Raw genomic sequence first — 19,246 nt, forward strand, 5'->3', positions numbered from 1 at the left:
CTAAGTTATGAGGACATAAACACACCAGCATTGGTTGTCAGGCGACGGTGTGGGGGCAATCACAGTCACACAAACATATATATATATATATCTCTGACCATATCAGCCTTGTGAGTGAATTTGGTAGATGAAAACTGAAAGAAGCCCGTCGCATATATATATATATATATATATATATATATATATATATGTATATATATATATGCGACGGGCTTCTTCAGTTTTCACCTACCAAATCCACTCACAAAGCTTTCGTCGGCCTGTAGCTATAGTAAAAGACACATGCTGAAGGTGCCAAGCAGTGGGACTCAACTTGGGACCATGTGCTTGGTGAGCTAGCTACTTACCACACAGCCACTCCTGTCCCTATATATATATATATATACACACACACACACACACACACATAACAATAACCCTAACTATGGTTAATAACTGACCATATCAGACCAAAACATTCCACCTCTATGTTCAAAACAGTCTGATCTGGTCTTTTACATTTACCCTACAATGTCGTTATAAAAATAAACAATGACATCATCAAACCCTCAAAACTACAAGATAATGCATGATTAATACAAAACAATGTGAATAAGTAAGCATTGATGATGATGATGAAGATGACAATAATAATAATATTTATATTGAAAAAGTTTCTAGTAAAAAAGGGAGATTAGGCTATTAAGGTAATCTAAGGATGTATAAGTAGTAGAAAGTTGGGCTACAGAAAACATTCTCATAAGGTTGCAGAAGGAGAAGGGAGTGTACATGTGTAGGAGATAGTGAAAGACAGATGCTGTGATGAAGGGGGAAGGGGAATATCCCAACAACAGCCTCAGAAGGGAAGCCACTTCTTCATTCCTCCAACTTATATATTTTACTGCCCTCCCCTACAATTCATTGTTGTACAATAGTGTCATAAGGCACAACAGTGTTATACAGTGCAGTATTGTACATAAGGCACAACAGTGTTATACAGTGCAGTATTGTAAAGTACGGTATGCAACAACACAACAAAGTGCGCTACTGTGCAGTGTCACATGATGCAGCGTTGTGGAAAACACTACAATATTGCACAGTAAAGTGAATTACTATACAGTGACATGCAGTATACTACAGTGCAATAATGTGCACAATGATGCAGTGTTGTACAGTGCAGTACAACATAGGGCAGTGTGTTCTGTCTTACCATCTTTGCTGGAATCTCTTTCCTCCTCTTCCTCCTCTTCCTCTTCAAAGAAGTATGTCGCCTCAACCGCGCTCTCAGTTGAGTCTGAAATGAAACGATAATGACAGCTCGGATATAAAGTCATGGTGATGAGTGGGGTAGAGTAGTAGGGTGTCAGGAAGAGGAAGGAGAGGACATCATTAGTTGTTGTAGCTTAGCCCCAGGTCAGGCTTGATCAAACAGACAACCTTGCATAAAAGTAAAATAAACATAAAATGTTAAATAGTGTAGGGAAAAGCAGCAGCAACAGCAATGATGGTGGTCATCTGGAATATAAAGCAAGTAACACTCAACTGGCTAGAAACAATAGTCAAATCTTACTAAATCACAGCTGAACACCATATAAAAGGAAGGTCACATCAGATAATGTAGTCCTTAATACACTACATCAGAATTAGAAATAGACTAGACATGGATGGAACATCTTTAATTATAGGTCATACTGGATGATGGCTGACCTGGGACTAAAAACAACATACTACATACCCACATATACAAAACTACAAAATAAAAGTTTTATATAAGCACTGGAACAATGAGAAATAATAGTCAAATTCCAATTAATCACATCACAACAGCATAAACAAGGAAGGACACAGTAGTTAATGAAGATTTAGATATACTACAGGAATAGCAGATCAACTGGGTGGATATACAATAAGTATAGGATATACAATAATCCTTACAATAATTAAGGATATACAATAATTAGTGAAGCTAAGCAGCAATGACAACAATTAAACAGACAAGCAGTAACCCAGTAAAAACAAATCCAAAGCAAAACTTTGGTGTGAGGAAACTAGAAACAACCTGTGTTCATTATCATTGCTTAAGCAGACACATTTAAGGTACTTGTTAAGGTTTTCTATAGAAATTACAGATAGGTGCAGGAGTGGCTGTGTGGTAAGTAGCTTGCTAACCAACCACATGGTTCCGGGTTCAGTCCCACTGCGTGGCATCTTGGGCAAGTGTCTTCTGCTATAGCCCTGGGCCGACCAATGCCTTGTGAGTGGATTTGGTAGACGGAAACTGAAAGAAGCCCGTCGTATATATGTATATATATATATGTGTGTTTGTGTGTCTGTGTTTGTGTCCCTAGCATTGCTTGACAACCGATGCTGGTGTGTTTACGTCCCCGTCACTTAGCGGTTCGGCAAAAGAGACCGATAGAATAAGTACTGGGCTTACAAAGAATAAGTCCCGGGGTTGATTTGCTCGACTAAAGGCGGTGCTCCAGCAAAGCTGCAGTCAAATGACTGAAACAAGTAAAAGAGTAAAAGAGTAAAGAGTTTAGCACTGATTCGTTATATACTAGAAAGTATATTAAATGCTTTATAAGTCAATACTGGCTTTAATTTCTATAGAAAATCTGTAGAGACCACCTCAACAAGTGATTTAATAGCACTGCTAACACAGTAGAACGCTGTATACTTTGTTGTATACTATGGGTGCACAACAAAATACAGTATCCCTACAGGTCATTAACTTTTAGGGTAGCGTATGGTGAAGAGAGAACAGATATCTAACACACTTCACATTATGTATGATTGTGGGAAGATAGTCTTGTAGCAAACATCACACAATGTGTGATGGAGAAGCAGAGGAGTTGGAAGGACAGTAGACAGTAATCTTTCCTTCCTTTTTAACCTCTACAACAAACATCATCTTCTCTTCATTCTCTTCACTTTACACTAAACATTAGTCTTTTCCAAGACCTGCTAGAAATAGCAGCCAAAATCCCTTGTGAATATTTGATCATATAATCAGCTAGATCAGGATTGACTCGAGGCTAAGCAACTTACATTGTTTAGCAATCTTTCTGGGAAAAACATGAAAAAAAATATCTAATATCTAGATACAAAAAAAAAAAATCTAAATATCTAAATATATCCTGAAGGTGGTGGCCCCAGCTTGGCCACAGTCTAATGACTGAAACAGGTAAAAGATAAAAGATAGAATCCTTTGTGCAAAGTGGACAGGTAATATGTATAGGGTAGACAGGTACTGTACATAGAGTGGGCCATGTAGGGTGGACTGATACTCATCATTTGATGGACAAGTACCTTGTACAGGCTAGTCGGACAAGTACCTTGTAAAGGCTGGTCGGACAAATACCTTGTATATCATAGTCGAGTACTCTGCATATGCTGGGTGAGGGGGGTGAGCCCTGCATATGATTAAAGATTACAATACAAGAGTATAAAACTTCCTTTGTTACTATAGCTGTCAAAAGAACCAAAAGAACAATAAGGCAGCTCAACCTGCCAGAAATAGCAGCCAAATCTCCCACAAACTACATGCCACCATTTTAAATAAAGAACACACAAGATAATGCGATCCTAGGTACCCTAAAAAAAAAAAAAAAAAAAAAACGATATCATCATGGCTGAAACATTTTGATCATATTTGCTGAAAGTTTGATCAGAACTGACCTGGGGTTAATGAACAATGGACACAATGGACATATTTTAACTAATGTTGTAGTGGAAGAGAGAGAAGATGGGACTAATTGTCAACAGCACTGCATTTTGTCATACATAAGTCACACAATATTTTCTTTTCAGTGGCCTAGTGCATGAATCAGTAAATAGGAACCATGGATGGTGTTTATGCATGTTTTATTATTTTCTCACTCAGCCACAGGTGATAGACTAGCATATTGCAAAGAAATACTTCACCATCATTTACTTAACTTTTCAGTAACTTCAGGAGTAAATACCATTTAAATGGATCCATGTTAGGAAATATTTCATATTTGGAGAAGGAGGGAGGGAGATTTTATTAAACTCTACTTCACAACCTAGAATATATCATTATGTCAGGTTTTTCTTACCATCCCCTTAGTCTAGCCCTGCTGGTTCGAGCTGGGAAAGGAAGTCTATGGCATCTAAGCCATGCTTTATGGTTTAGTTAAGGGTGGCATGACTAGTACTATGACTGGAATGACAATGGGTGGAGGCTGAAAGAATCCTCTAGGGATCAGCAGCAGTATTCATAATATGATCATATTTCATCTATTTATCAGAGTCAGTGTAAAAAGTGTAGAGATACTAGTAGCGTGAACAGAATGTATAGTGTGTGTGTAGCCTGTAAAAACTGTGGTTTGTAGAGTTTTAGTGTAAGTACTTCTTGAGGATTCCATTGCTCATGTCTCTTGTTTAGGTGTAACCAATGGTAGTAACTGACAGTGAGCCATTTCTCCAACATATCATCACACACTGCCATATATGGAGATATCAATCTGAACTAACTGCTGCTATATGCAGTGACATCTGCTTGAACTAACCTTTCTGAAATTATTGTCCATACGATTGATAACTCCATCTTATCCAGGCCATCTCACAATACTTTGACTTAATATTATCAACACAGATCAATAAGATCAGAGGTTAATGACACAAGAAGCCAGTGAAACAAGAGGTCAATGGGACAAAGAAGTTCTTTCAATCATGAAATGATCCATCAAAACAAAGACTCTACAGGATGCACAACTCAGTACTAAACAATCATTTTTCTTTTACAAGGTTAACTCTAGTCCATGCCAACCTCATTAGTAATTATATTTAACATGAAACACTGAGATGTTGGCAGAGCAACTTTTGTAACAATAGTAATGTAAGTCTGAGTTTAAGCTAAACATAACAGGACAACTAGAATTATACAAGATACCAAAGAATACAAAAGGTCCTGCAACACAAAAATATGTAACATATATGACTCACAAATCTATGACCAAAATTTATAACGGCAATCTTACGGTTCTAGTATATTTTACGTCAAATGACCACGTGTATATGATCGTCGATTTCTGGAAAAAACTTTTATTTTTTTACATATGGGGCTGTGGGGAAATGGGATCTTTGGGGTTAGGGTTAGGGTTCCTAACCTTAACCCTAACCCCAAAGATCCCATTTCCCCCCAACTCCATATGTAAAAAAAAAAGTAAAAAAATAAAAGTTTTTTCCAGAAATCAACGATCATATATAAACAAATACATATGGTCATTTGATGTAGAATATACTAGAACCGTAAGATTGCCGTTATATATTTTGGTCATAGATTTGTGAGTCATATATAAACAAATACATGCAGTCATTTGACGTAAAATATACTAGAACCGTAAGATTGCCTATATAACATATAAACAAGTAATCTCCAACCCATGCCAACATGGACAGCGGATGTTAAATGATGATGATGATGCAAGTATGTAAAAAAATGTGATACACAAAAATATGACATGCAGCAAGCAAACATATGACACACAGGTATGAACACAAACATGTGACACAAATTTTCAACACAAAAATATGTGAGACAAATGCAAGACAAATATACAATACACAGATATCTAAAAAAACAAGTAAGTGACACACAAATATGACAAAAATAAGGTGATACATGTTTACATATTCTTTATCTATTTTTATTTTTTGTGCCACATGTTTGTGCAACACAGCTACATGATACAAAAAATATGACAAAGATGTAATACAGACATATGAAATAAATGTGTATGTAACACAGAAGTAGGTGATACAAATATGTGGTATAAAATATGTAACACAAATATAACATATAATTAGGTAACACAAATATGTAATAAATGTGAGATACACTAACGCAAGTATGTGACAAATATAAGATACAGAAATATGTAACACAGATGAAACAAAAATATGATATGCAAATAAGTAATACACAAATGTGTGACACAAAAATATAACACAGTATGTAATACAATATGTGACATAAGTAACACACAAAAACAATTACTTTTGACAATACTTAATAGTTTTCTCTAAGTAGAAGTCAGTAAAATAGACACAAGTATTTCATGGGAACTTAATGACTTCAGAAGAGTAAAAAAAGAATTCAACCCTTGCAGAATTTGAACTTGCACTTAAGCTGCTCCATATTGAGTGTAGCTATGTGCATGTGTGTTGTATGCCCTTTTCTCTTTACCTGTATTTGTTCTTCTACTTCCCCTCATCAATACAAATTATCCAATGACTCCAACAGTAAATCCTCTTCATTATTTAGACATTAAAACTTACACAGCCTCCTAGGGGAGCTTCTGTACGATGATTCAACCTGCTAAAAAAAGTAGCTGAATATCCTTCAAATCTCACATTACTGCCATAAAAACAAGAGGTACATATTGTTGTGAACTATATTTCTGAATGTCAGAAAAATGCTATGATTATTACAACAGCAACATCATTGATTTACTTTATCAGGGCTCATCTGGGGATAAACAACAACTCTAAATAATATGGGGGAGGGGGAATTAAGGCACTTTCATGGATATTTTTCTACAAGCTGATCTAAGCTGATCTACACCATCTCTACCATCTTAAATCAGACTTTAAGGGGTCAACGTGTATTGAGTCAAGTAAATTGACCCCAAGACATTGCAGTATTTTTGAATTCAACGGATTTGAACTGAAAGCAATGATACAGGACCGAGTATTTTAAAAATATTCACTCCATAATTTTACAATGTTTTCATCACATTGTAATTATTTTAATTAAAACAATTTATTAAATTGACATATCACAATATTCTAATTAAAATAATAATTTAAGACGTCAACAAACACCAACAATTTATAGGAAGAGATGTAGTTGCTTTGTTTCCGTGCCAGTGGCACATAGAAAGCACCATCCGATCATGGCCATTGCCAGCCTCGTCCAGCCTTCGTGCCAGTGGCACATAAAAAGCACCATCCGATCGTGGCCATTGCCAGCCTCGTCCAGCCTTCGTGCCAGTGGCACATAAAAAGCACCATCCGATCATGGCCATTTGCCAGCCTCGTCTGGCACGTAAAACGCACCCACTACACTCACGGAGTGGTTGGCGTTAGGAAGGGCATCCAGCTGTAGAAACATTGCCAGATCAGACTGGGCCTGGTGCAGCCTTCTGGCTTCCCAGACTCCAGTTGAACCGTCCAGCCCATGCTAACATGGAGAGCGGACGTTAAACGATGATGATGATGATTCCCAACAGTGGGAGTGAGGTGATTAAATAAGGCTGGTTCTTATTTCATTTGCACCCCAACTACTCTGGAGGATGACTGGTGAAACTGAAATCAATTGTATTGACCAAATATTGTGTTTCTCTATTGATTTTGCCAGCTACCACATCTACCATAAAAAATAACAATTTCTAAGAGAGGCTTAATCAACCCAACAAATGACTTGATACTTACTTTAGCAACCAAAGTCAACATTAATGGGCTTTTTACATTAAAACCACAGGATCAAGAAGACCCTTCAATCTCATCAAGACCATAACATCTCTACTGCTCATGCCATGAGAAAATGTATATACCTAGTAGCCAAAATTGGAATGTACAAGCAAGATGTGGTTCCCTAAGCTATCAAGAAATGTAGTAAACATAGAATAAGAAATGACTGAAACAGACAACCCAACCAACTTAGAAACCAAATGGCTGAAAAAAATATCACCTGGCATTTTGTCTGATGCTCAAACAATTCTACCAGTCCACCACCTAATTATAATTGTTTCTACTGTGAGCACAAGGCCAACGATTTTGATTAAGGGGTTGAGTCAATACCATCAACCCCAGTACTTGACTGGTACTTTATTTCCATAATAATAATAATCCTTTCTACTATAGGCACAAGGCCTGAAATTTGGAAGAGGAGGATAATCAATTACATCGACCCTAGTACTTAACTGGTACTTTTTCTACCAACCCTGAAAGGATGAAAGGAAAAGTGGAACTTGGCAGAATTTGAACTCCGAATGAAAAGATGGGTGAAATACCACTAACCATTTTGCCCAGTGTGCTAACAATTATGCCAGTTTGCCACCTTTACCATAATAATGATAATTATGATAATGACGATGGACTATCTCATGAAAGATGCTGTGTTCAGCTTTTTGCCAAATGACCTGCACAAATGATTTGTTTATAGTGATCAAATGTATGTCCTGTACATTAGTTCACTCTCTCCATCAAATCAATGTTGCCAAAAACAGGTGCACAGTGTACCACACATCAGGTGTCGAAGTGATTGCAGAACAACATGAGAAACACAATGTACCACCCAGTCTAGGAATTGAAACCACAATCTCACAATCATAAGTTCAACACCCTAACTACTAGGCTATGAGTCCTCACATAATAATAATCTTTCCTACTATAGGCACAAGGCCTGAAATTTGGGGTTGAGGATAGTCGATTACATTCACCCCAGTGTTTCACTGGTACTTAATTTATCTACCTCAAAGGAATTTGAACTTAGAGTGTAGCAGCAAACAAAATATCACTAATCATTTCGCCCAGTGTGCTAACAATTCTGCCAGCTTGCTACCTTTCCTCACATAGTAATAATAATAATAATAATAATGATGATGATGGATGTGCCATGTCAGTGTGTTTAGAGAAAAATTGGGCCCGAGAGGCATCAGATGTGATGTGCTGGTATGGTCATGTGATGAGGACAGCTGTATAAAGAGCCAGTCACTAAACGTAGAAGGAACATGTGGAAGAGGCAGACCTAGGACCTCATCAGTGCTGGTGCCATATAAAAAGAACCCAGTACACTGTTAAGTGGTTGATGCTAGGAAGGGCATCTAGCTGTAGAAAACCATGCCAAAGAAGACATAGAACTAGATGGAACCCTCCATGTGAAGATGGAAAAAATAAATATTAAATTCTAAATTGGTAAAAAAGCCAGTAATTTTGAGGGGAGGGTGAAATCAGTTGGCTCAGCCCCACTGCTCGACTATTTTATCAATCCTGATAAGATAACAGGCAAAGTCAACCTTGAAAGAATTTGAAGTTAAAACACTAAGCATTTGTTGGACTTGTGCCAGCTTGCCACCTTTATAATAATAATAATAATAATATAATAATAATAATAATAATTCCTTCTACTATAGAAACAAGGCCTGAAACTTAGGGAGAGGAGGCTAGTTGATTACATTAACCCCAGTGTTCAACTGGTATTTATTTTATCAACCCCCAAAAGGATGTAAAGACAGATGAAATGCCCCTAAGTATTTTGTCCAGCATGCTAATGATTCTGCTGTCTTGCCACCTTAATAATAATAACAACAAAAGCAACAACATTTTGCATTGAATATCAATCATCATCATGAATACTATTTTCGAGGTATTGTATCAAAAGGCAACCATTATACACATGAAGCACAGCAGCAGCATAGACAGGCATAGAGCTAAACATACATGTTCAATCAGACTCATGCAAAGATGTAAAACTAATATATAATCATAACCAATCAAGGAATGTTTGTAGTATGTGATGAGTGGGAGGTAGAGAAGAAAGTTTACATGTATACATTCATACATGTGTGCATGCGCATACACATAAGCCCTTTGTGAATAGAAATATATCATCGTCAAACGAATCACATGTTAAGATTACCTCTACAGATTTTCTAGAGAAATTACAGCCAGCTTTGATTTGTTACAACGTTTTGTATCTGAATATGTCGAATGTAAACAACAATGCAATGGAAGATTAGGTAATGGATGTATATGCATTTTTCTATGCTGGCATAGCTCAGACAAGACTTATTCAAGCAGTAATCTTTGGCTAGATGCCTCTCTGCAGCTAACCCTTACATTTTATCAAGCAATGTATGTTTTTATTTCACATCAGATAGAAGGCCTGGTAGTATTTATTCTGGATTTCAATGCTACAAGTTCAAATCCTATTCTGATTATCTTTGTCTTCCATCTTACTGGAGTCAATAAAATACCAGTGCTGGATTTAATTCTTCATCATCATTGTCTTCTTCTTCTTCCTCTCTCTTTAAACAATTGCTGATCGCTTAAAGTGAATGAAATTTGTAAAAGTGGGACACCTATGAAGACATAGGGACAAAGTAGTAATACCTTATCTTAGGATGTTGAGCCTCAAAGAGGAGATTTCAAAGGACTAAAATGACCAGCAATTTGCTGTGTTCAAGAAGATCTGTCTCTCATAACAAAAGTGAAGTCCTAAAAGCATTAAGTTTATGTCTATGCACTCATTGAGTCCTTCTCCTGCATCCAATGCGTCTCCATCAAGCCTTCATCACCTTACCCATTCCTTCATCATTCTTTTAACGATAGTACTATTCAGCTGCTATAGTCATATGAGAGCAGAAGCTGAACATATTTCACTACACTTCTGTGCAACAAGTTGCTTTCCTCTATTCTTGGAACCACTTCCTTTTAAAATTCATCGCTCTTTCTCACTATCATCCCTTACAAATTTATTTCTCTAATTATCCTTTCCTGTGCCTCTGGTTATCTCCCTTAACCTCACTTCCGCTACATCTTAGGATTGCTACACCTCTTCTTTAACACCCTATTATATCAGCTGTGGACAGCCCTACAACTTTGCCCCAATTCACCACAGCCATCCCTACTAAGCCTCTAACTTCAACCTCTCTCTCTCCTCATTCTCCCAACCCACAAATCATCTCCCTGTTTTCTAATCAATCTACAGTTTTATTATACTGCTTGCTGCAGTCCGCCTGCCCCATACTGCCACTTGCCACCTTCTGCTTTCTAAGTCTCACCCTATTTCTTTCACCTACCCCAACCCCACCTTTGTTCATTATTCACCTATCTCTAACCCTCTGTCACTCTCCTCTTACACTATAATGAACTTACCACTGACCCTCTCTGGTCCTCAGTTGATACTCTTTTATATTCACATGATTGTATCTTGAGTGTATGCTCTGGCACCTCATCACATCTTTATTTTCCAGCTACTCCCACTCATCCTTATATAATGCTATGCAAGACGTCTGTCCTCCTATCATGCTTTTACCACTTGACACAAAACCACCACCACCTCAACTACAACCCCACTCAAGTGAGCAGGACCTATCTTTTGTGTTGCAAGTAATGTGGTGACCTCACAAATGCTGGTGTCAAGAAAAAAAAAGAACCCAATGCTCTCTGTAAAGTGATTGGTATTAAGAAGGACATCCAGCTGTGGAAACCACACAGGAGCAAACAGTGGAGCTTCGTGCTGCCCTCCATCTCATTGGATCCTTTCAAACCATCCAACTCATGCCAGCATGGATGACAAACATTAAATGGCAATGACAATAAGTATACTGATGATAATGATAGTCACACATACAACAAACTTTTGTACAGTTTCTGTTAAACAAATTTCACTCACGAAACAGTATTTCAGCCTAAGCTATAGTAGAAGACACATGCCAAAGATGCCAGAGTGGGACGGAACCCAAAATCATGTGGTTGCAAAGCAACCTTCATAACCACACAGCCATGTCAGCATTTATATGTATGTGTACAAATATGAGTGTACATGTGTGCACTCACATGTGTGTGTGTGTGTGCATTCACAATTTTGTATGTGATTGAGTTCATTCCTGGTTGTGAATATACATGTGTACATTCATAGTTGTCTAAGGGTGTATGTACATTCAGTTGTATGTGTGTGTGTACATTCAAAGGTGTGTGCACATGTGTCTGTGTGTATACATTTACAGTTATGTGTGTGTGTGTGTGTGTGTGCATACATTTACAATTGTGTGTGTGCATACATTTACAATTGTGTGTGTGTGTGTGAACATGTACGCAAAGCAAATGAAAGGAAAGTTATGAATTCATATTCAAGAGATTCATTGACTGAAGCTTCACTACTAACTGCCACAACATTCATTGCTGGTCTCAAGTACACATGTATACTCAAAGTATTGAAGATCCAACACCTTATATTGTCAAAACTTTTATTGATTAATCATCTGAAACATACCTCATGCCTTTGTTAGAAATTATTATTATTATTATTTCTACAACAGGCACAAGGCCTGAAATCTGGCAGGTTGTCTAGCACTCATAGCATTTCAAAGACCTTGATTCTGAAAAGAACATACTATGGAGCAGACATTATCTGCAAAAATGATTAAGGAACAAGGCAATTATTGGAAGCTTGTGCATTGCTTGCAATTTAACATGTGAAGAAGAAAAGCAGTTAGGAATCTTACCTGATAATGTTGACTTAGGTGTTTCAATCTCCAAAGATTCCGAACCAAGGAGGGCAGGTGGTTGATGTAGTTGATAAAGTAGTTTAAGACGACTAGCCAGTTCACCTTTGCAAACAATGCCCAGAATCCAGACAAATTCTTTGAAGTTAATCATATAGTCTTTATTTTCATCCAAAAACTGAAATATGAAGAAGTCATAAAGTAGTTGAGTTTAGACAAGAGAAGAGCGTAAAAACCTATAGTTTTTGAAGGTGAATTCCTCATAGACTAGTGAAGTTGAGGTTTAAATTACTGTAGACTGGTGAGGAGTTCTAGAGGGTGACATTTGTAGGGATAAAATCTTAAGAGGAAGTGCTTGTGGAGAGAAGTATATTAAGGATAACACAAGAAGAGGTGGGTGAGGGAAGGTCCATAGTTTGGGAGTTGAAAGAAACATAAATTATTGCTGAATATAAGTTGCAGAGTGTTTGTCAGTGAATCCTGACCAAGCACTCATACATATTTGTACACTGACACAGAAATGCACACATGCACATTAGGGTGGAGCGAAAAAGGTACTTGTTACACAGATTTTTGAAATATGTTTTCAAGAATATATTTTTTATCACGAAATCCTTTAAAAACAACAGTTTTAAAATCTGAAGTTCTTAAATTTACATCTTCAGGCTCCGCAATTCAACCAAAAAAATAGCGATTTTGAAAATTTTCAATTGCAGTGCAAAGCCTGCAAAATAATATTTAACTGCAAAGTTCTTTATACACCTTTCTTTTAATCCTCATTTGCTACAAAATATCGATTCTTGGTTATCAATTTCGAAAGTTGCATTTTTTGCTCCATTCTAATGCACATTCAGGCATCAAATTCAGTTTGAAACCTTGAAATAAAACTGAATAATGACATATACTTAAAGTATAAAAAGCTCAAAATTAAAGCAAAACTTCTGCAATGGGAAATATTTTGCTCACCCTGAATGCCCTCAGAGTCAGAGTTTCTGCAAGATTTCCGGTGGCCCATGGACAAAGGGAAAAAAACATGGTCTTAAACTGATCAAAGTCTACTTTATACTGCTCATAGTATGGACGTGATGGGTCAAATTTATCAATGGTATCCACTGGTTGTTGACTGGTTCTCCAGTAGCATGATGTTAAATACTCCTCCTGTAAAGAAAACAACAAAATAAAGGGTTTTATTCAAATTAATTTTCAGCTTTCTATTTCTGACTCTGAAACACAACTTAAAGTGTAGAACAAACTTAGAAACCGTCCCTACTCTAATGTTGTATGTAACCTAAAAAAAAGAACTATCAAAAAACTACTCAGACTAAGATTTAATATGATTTAATTTAAACATTTTGTAATATTGTACTCCTGCTAAGTTTGCTATGGCTGTGTTAAAAGATCTGATTGGAATCATTTTGATTTCATGCTCAGTCAATATCTTATGACTGAATTTGGAAGATGGAAGCTGTCACCTCTTGTTTGTGTGTTTGTGTATGTTTGTGCATGTGTGGGTGTGTATGCATGAACTTGAATGTTTGTGTTTATGTAACAGCACTTCAGATTTTGTTTCCTTATGTGCTCGTAACTTAGTGCCTCTGCAATTAGACACTTCAAGGCTCAGGAACTCCAGTACAGACTCTGGCAAATGACTGAAACTAGAAAAAGAATAAAAAAGGGTTTATTTGCACTATCTCCTATTAGACGTACAACAACCATGTGAATATGGTGCTAGATCTCAGACCATGTGGCTGATAGTTCACACTACTACTCTGCAAGAGGTAGTAGTAGTAGTATAACAGCCATTCCCTCTACCCGCTAAACTGGTAAATATTTTATAAAAAAATAATTTACAAAGAAATTTGAACCCAGAATATCAACTTAAGTAACTGAAAACAAGAACTATTATTCTGGTGCTTAACCCTTTCGTTACCAAACCGCCCAAAGCCGCCTGAAAAAAATTTTGGTTAATGTGACCAAACCGCCCAAAGCCGCCCGAATTTACCTATTCATATTTAAATGAGAATATCAGAGTAAATCTCTTTAGTACATTCGTGAAAACACGTATTATACTTCGTAAACAGTTCAACTACAGTTTTGTACAAAAATCGAAGTGTAATTTTAATTCCGTGAATTTTGAGAGATTTTTTTCCGAAATTTGTTCCTATTGTGTTTTCAAAATTTGTAATTCTGACAAAAAATGGATACGAATTTCATTATATCAAGCAGCGAGTCAGAATTCGAAGGATTTTCTACTGAAGACCTTCATCTATGACTGAAAAAAAAAAGCACATGGTATTTGATAATGAATCTGATGTTTCATTTTCCGAAAGTGAAAACAGTGAATTCGAGAGCTCCGACAGCGATAAAGAAAACGAATTGGCACCTGAATGGAGTGAAAATTTAAAAACTGTTTCTTTCGGTGATTTTTCTGAAGAAACTGGACCAAGCAACAGACTTTCCCAGAGGAGTAAAGCCTTAGACTATTTCTTTTTACTTTTTCGAATGAGCCTATTTGATATCATTACGGCGAAAACGAACCGTTACGCTAAACGTAAACAAAGCGAAAGAAACGATAGTTTGTGGTTTCCCCATAACCTTAAATGAAATTAAGACTATTTTGCCGTAAATATTATTATGGGTATCAGAAAGTTACCCAGAATAACAAATTCTATCGTAAAATTTTGTTGTATACCCAATTGAATATTAGCTAATAACCCATTTTCTATAGCGATGTTTGAACAAAATTTTAATTTTATATTTTGTTGAATTTACCTGTATCTACCTGCAATTAGAGTCACTTTGTGACAAAAATTATAGTATAGAATTGGTTGAGAATATTTCATTAAATTATCTTCCAAAAATCAGATTAATATATTGATAAATAAAAAAGTTATAGTTGTTTAATGAAACCAGACTAAATTTATGATTACGTTAGAAATTAATTGAAACACATAAGGGGTGTATTTTGGTCAGAAATATAGTAACAAAAGGGTTAAATAGATTAGGGTGAAGACAGTACCTAATTAGTTTGTTTATATGAATTTCCTACTTCACAGCTGAGTTATTAGCAGTAGGAAAGACAAGCAGAGAAAGGTATAGGCAAAACATTAATGGGAAAAGGAATAATATTGGTTTCAAATTTTGGCACAAGGCCAGCAATTTGGGGGAAGCAGCTAAGTTGATTACATCAACTTCAATGCTCAACTGGTACTTATTTCATCGACCTCAAAAAGGATGAAAGGCGAAGTCAACCTCAGCGGAATTTGAAATCAGAATGTAAAAATGGACAACATACTGCTAAGCTTTTTGCCTGGCATGCTAACAATTCTACCAGCTTGCTGCCTTAAACGGAGAAGGAATAATATTATAAATGGAACCGATATAGTTTAATGATTTGACGCTTTAGCATTTACAGTAGCCATGACTAGCCTAAATATTCAACCAGTTTTATGTCAAAACTGGCCAGACCTGGTCTCCCACATCTATCCAACAATGTCATTCTAAAACTAAGGAATCACAGGAAAATGTCTTCGCTACAAGATAATGCATGATTAATTCAAAATTATGTAAATAAACAAGCATTGCATTTCTGAGAGTAACCTGTATGCTAAAGGGTCAAACTCGCTACAATTTCAGGTGATTTTATTGATGCTGGAGGAATAAATTATGTACATTATCATTTCGACATCTGCTATTCTTGCTGAATATCTTCAATGGCAGCCATGATCAAGAAATCCTGATCCAGGATATCTATGTTTCAGAAGATATGTGATCCATGATCATCCAATGTTTTTGTTAAACCAAATATCAACTCTACATTTTACAATTCGTTCTTCCTTTTCTAAGATGGGAATATTTGATTTGAAGGAGATTTGGTTGTTATTTCTAGCAAGTAAAACGACTACAAAGAGGCTTCTTCAGTCAGTTAGTTGCTGTTTAAACTCAGAGAAGCCTTGATCATAGAGACCAATGATAAAAAAACATTACAGCCGTAACTAAACCATCTTTTAATCACATACAGAAAAAGAAAACCATTATGGCAATTTAGTTCCAAACATTGGCTGATATTTCTAGCAGGTCCAATGCCTGTTTAACTCTTTTGATACCAACTGTCGGAAACCACCTCTGGCTCTGTAGTACAAATGTCTTGTTTTCAAAAGTTCTGAATTAAAATCTCCCACCAAACCTTAATATTTCTAACACTAACTCAGTAATTTTACTAAATGCTTTGCTATATTTAAAATTAATTGAAAGAAACACAGAGTATCTCAATAGAAATATGGTAACAAAAAAGTTACACATTTGTTCATTTTGTCTGATGGTAGCTAAAAGTTGAATATGGTACTACCATTGACCATGCCACAAAGAATTTCAAAAAACTTACCCGAAACAAAACGTATAAGTCTTCAAGTTCCTTCCCTTCAAACACTGTCTCTGATGCTACACTGCGAAGAATATTCTTCATTGTACTGTCCTCGATGTTCTAGAAATGCAACAAATAAAAATACAGGGTCAAACAGAACATCAAGTTTAGCAGAGTTTTTGACAAATTTTCTTTTTTACATCAGCCTGATCTTTTGATAATGAATGTTTAAGTGAAAAGCTGAAATATTCATATATGCTATTGATAAAAAAGTGAACCATTCGTACATGCTATTGATAATAACTGATCCCCAAAACCCAGACTTCAGTGACAATAGGGCTAATAATTAAAAAAAACTCATTTCTATGCAAAATTTTATTTTTTGTAAATGTATCAAATGACTCCAAATTCCTGATACAACAACACATTTTCTTGCCAAATTTTGACAGAATTCAAAGATAAAAAAAAAAAGCCCAACTTTCTTCCTTTTAGCCAATTAATGCAGGAAACAGAGGCATTTTATAAGAAGTGACAAAAATGATGTGGAGACAATTATGCAAGTTGGTTCTGGGACCTGGTTATGTATGGTTGTAAGAAGTTAACAAAGCACTTACTTGGACTACTTTCAGGCGATATTTCAGCCGTAGTTTTTCAATATCCTGATTTGTTATGTGGCTATAACGTCTGTAGCTCTCATCTATAAGGTCTGCTACATCAACTGATGGCTACATGGAAGAACAGAAATATAAGAGACATATAGATATTTATACATGAAGAGTGTGTGTATGAAACAGATAAAGGCATATTGACAAATGAATGTAAGACAGTCTCACAAACAACAGAGAGAGAGAGAGAGAGAGAGAGAGAGAGAGCAGATGGCTGAATCACAAAGATCCTATATAACCTGACAGAAGCCAGTGTTTGGTGTCATGTGTCCAGCACTGTGTTACATTCAGCGCAATGACACTCACTTCTAAACAGACAAATCTAGATACACATGGTAAAAGTTACGTTCTGTGTTTGATAGGATATGAAGTGTGTCATCTGTCATACAATATTAAACCCTAACAAAATAGATAATATGGAAAAGTATTGTTGTCATTTGGAAGCATTGCACAAAAATTTGCAGAAAAAGCAGCCATCATTGATTAACCACACAGAAGTGTTATTCTCAGATGATAATGCCAGATCACACATTGCTCAAGTCCCTTAGGAAAAGATTACAGCACTCAATATGGCAGTTTTACCTCATCCGTCTTATTCTCTCAACCTTGGTCCACCTGATTATCATCTATAATTGTAACATTATTTAGAGGGGAAATAATTTATTCATCATGAAGAGGTAATGTTGAGTGTTTCTTTGCTTCAAATGCTTGAGGGATCAACAATTTGCAAATAGATAGGATTGTGTTTACAGTAATGAAAAGCAATATTATTTTGTTTAAATACAAAAATTAGGAGCAAAGAAACATTTATTTCTTTTCTTTTCTTTATTGGAATGTGACAGGATTTTCTTTCTAACCTAATACATATCTGTATGTATATGTGTGTGTGTGTATGTGTCTCATTGTCTTGAAATCATGTGATAGCTGTAAATGATTGTCACTGTAATACAAGCAGCATCACACATTTCCAATATTCTGCACAAATATGCCTAACCATGAGGAAATATTAGCTTGCTTGGAAACAGATGTTGGTTGGCAACAAGACGAGCAAAATCTGTTTCAATAAACTTTGTTTGACCAAAATAAAACAGAGTGGAATCAGACTTGAAATCACAGACTGAACTTTTTGATTAAGCTAAAATTTGAACTCATGACCACACAGTCTGTAACCCAGCATCAGCCATTACAGATTTTAGCCACAATATGTCTGTTAATGTGTACCATATCAAAACTATGACAGACCAAGAAGTTAGATTTTTTAGAATGGTTTGCAATACTCACCTTTTGTGGTGTTGATGGCATTGAAGAAGTGTGTAATACAACAGGCATTGTGGAGTCATGGCTGGTGACATTCTCCAGATAATTGGTCAGAACTGTCATTGCTTCACCATCTTCATGACAGCTTAGTAATTCTTCACTTTTGTTTTCTAAGATTGTCAAAGCAATTTGGAAAATGACCTGCAGTGAGATAAGCAAAGGTCATGCATTTTTGCTTCATAAATAACCAAATCAAAATAACCGGTTAACCCTTTTCTTACCATATTGTTACTGAAAGGCAATGTTTGCTCTTACTTTGATTAATTTTGAAAATAAAAATTTAAATAGTTTCTCCTTTATTGTTTCGTATCCTTAAGTTTTTTTATAGCTTAATTGGCAAAGGAAATACAGCACCTAAAACCTTGAAGGGAAAAAGAATCCTCAATCAGATACATTCCATCAGAAAGGAATCCATACAGTCTCCTATACAACGTCACTCACAAACCTTGACTCAACTTGTAGCTTTAGTAAAAACCACTTACCCAGGGTACCACAGATTCATGAAGATGTAAAGGAAGCTTCTTAAACATATAGGTATGCTGGCAGTTCACAAGAAATATGGTAAATGTTCTAGGTAACAGAAGACTAAGAACATTTTTGATTGTCTGGTTTAAGACTCAATTTTGGTTTGTCTTTTATTTGTCTTCTTTGCTTAATTCATT

General features: G+C 36.0%; 1 protein-coding gene across 4 annotated transcripts in view; it reads right to left on the minus strand.

The window, feature by feature from the left end:
- The window catches only part of LOC115213782 (TBC1 domain family member 9), an 82,289-nt gene that overhangs the window by 12,189 nt on the left and 50,854 nt on the right, over window positions 1–19,246 (minus strand). For 2 of the 4 annotated variants that reach the window (XM_029782626.2, XM_029782627.2), the window contains exons 23-28: window positions 18,549–18,725; window positions 17,217–17,327; window positions 16,624–16,722; window positions 13,206–13,397; window positions 12,240–12,417; window positions 1,190–1,273 (exon numbers count right to left, since the gene is read on the minus strand). In XM_029782626.2, the coding sequence (XP_029638486.1) occupies window positions 1,190–1,273; window positions 12,240–12,417; window positions 13,206–13,397; window positions 16,624–16,722; window positions 17,217–17,327; window positions 18,549–18,725 (841 nt within the window). The remainder of the gene's footprint in view (window positions 1–1,189; window positions 1,274–12,239; window positions 12,418–13,205; window positions 13,398–16,623; window positions 16,723–17,216; window positions 17,328–18,548; window positions 18,726–19,246) is intronic. The other 2 variants (XM_036504837.1, XM_036504836.1) reach the window with 1 other exon arrangement.

This window comes from Octopus sinensis, linkage group LG7 (genome assembly GCF_006345805.1).
Source record: "Octopus sinensis linkage group LG7, ASM634580v1, whole genome shotgun sequence".
Taxonomy (NCBI): Eukaryota; Metazoa; Mollusca; class Cephalopoda; order Octopoda; family Octopodidae; genus Octopus; species Octopus sinensis.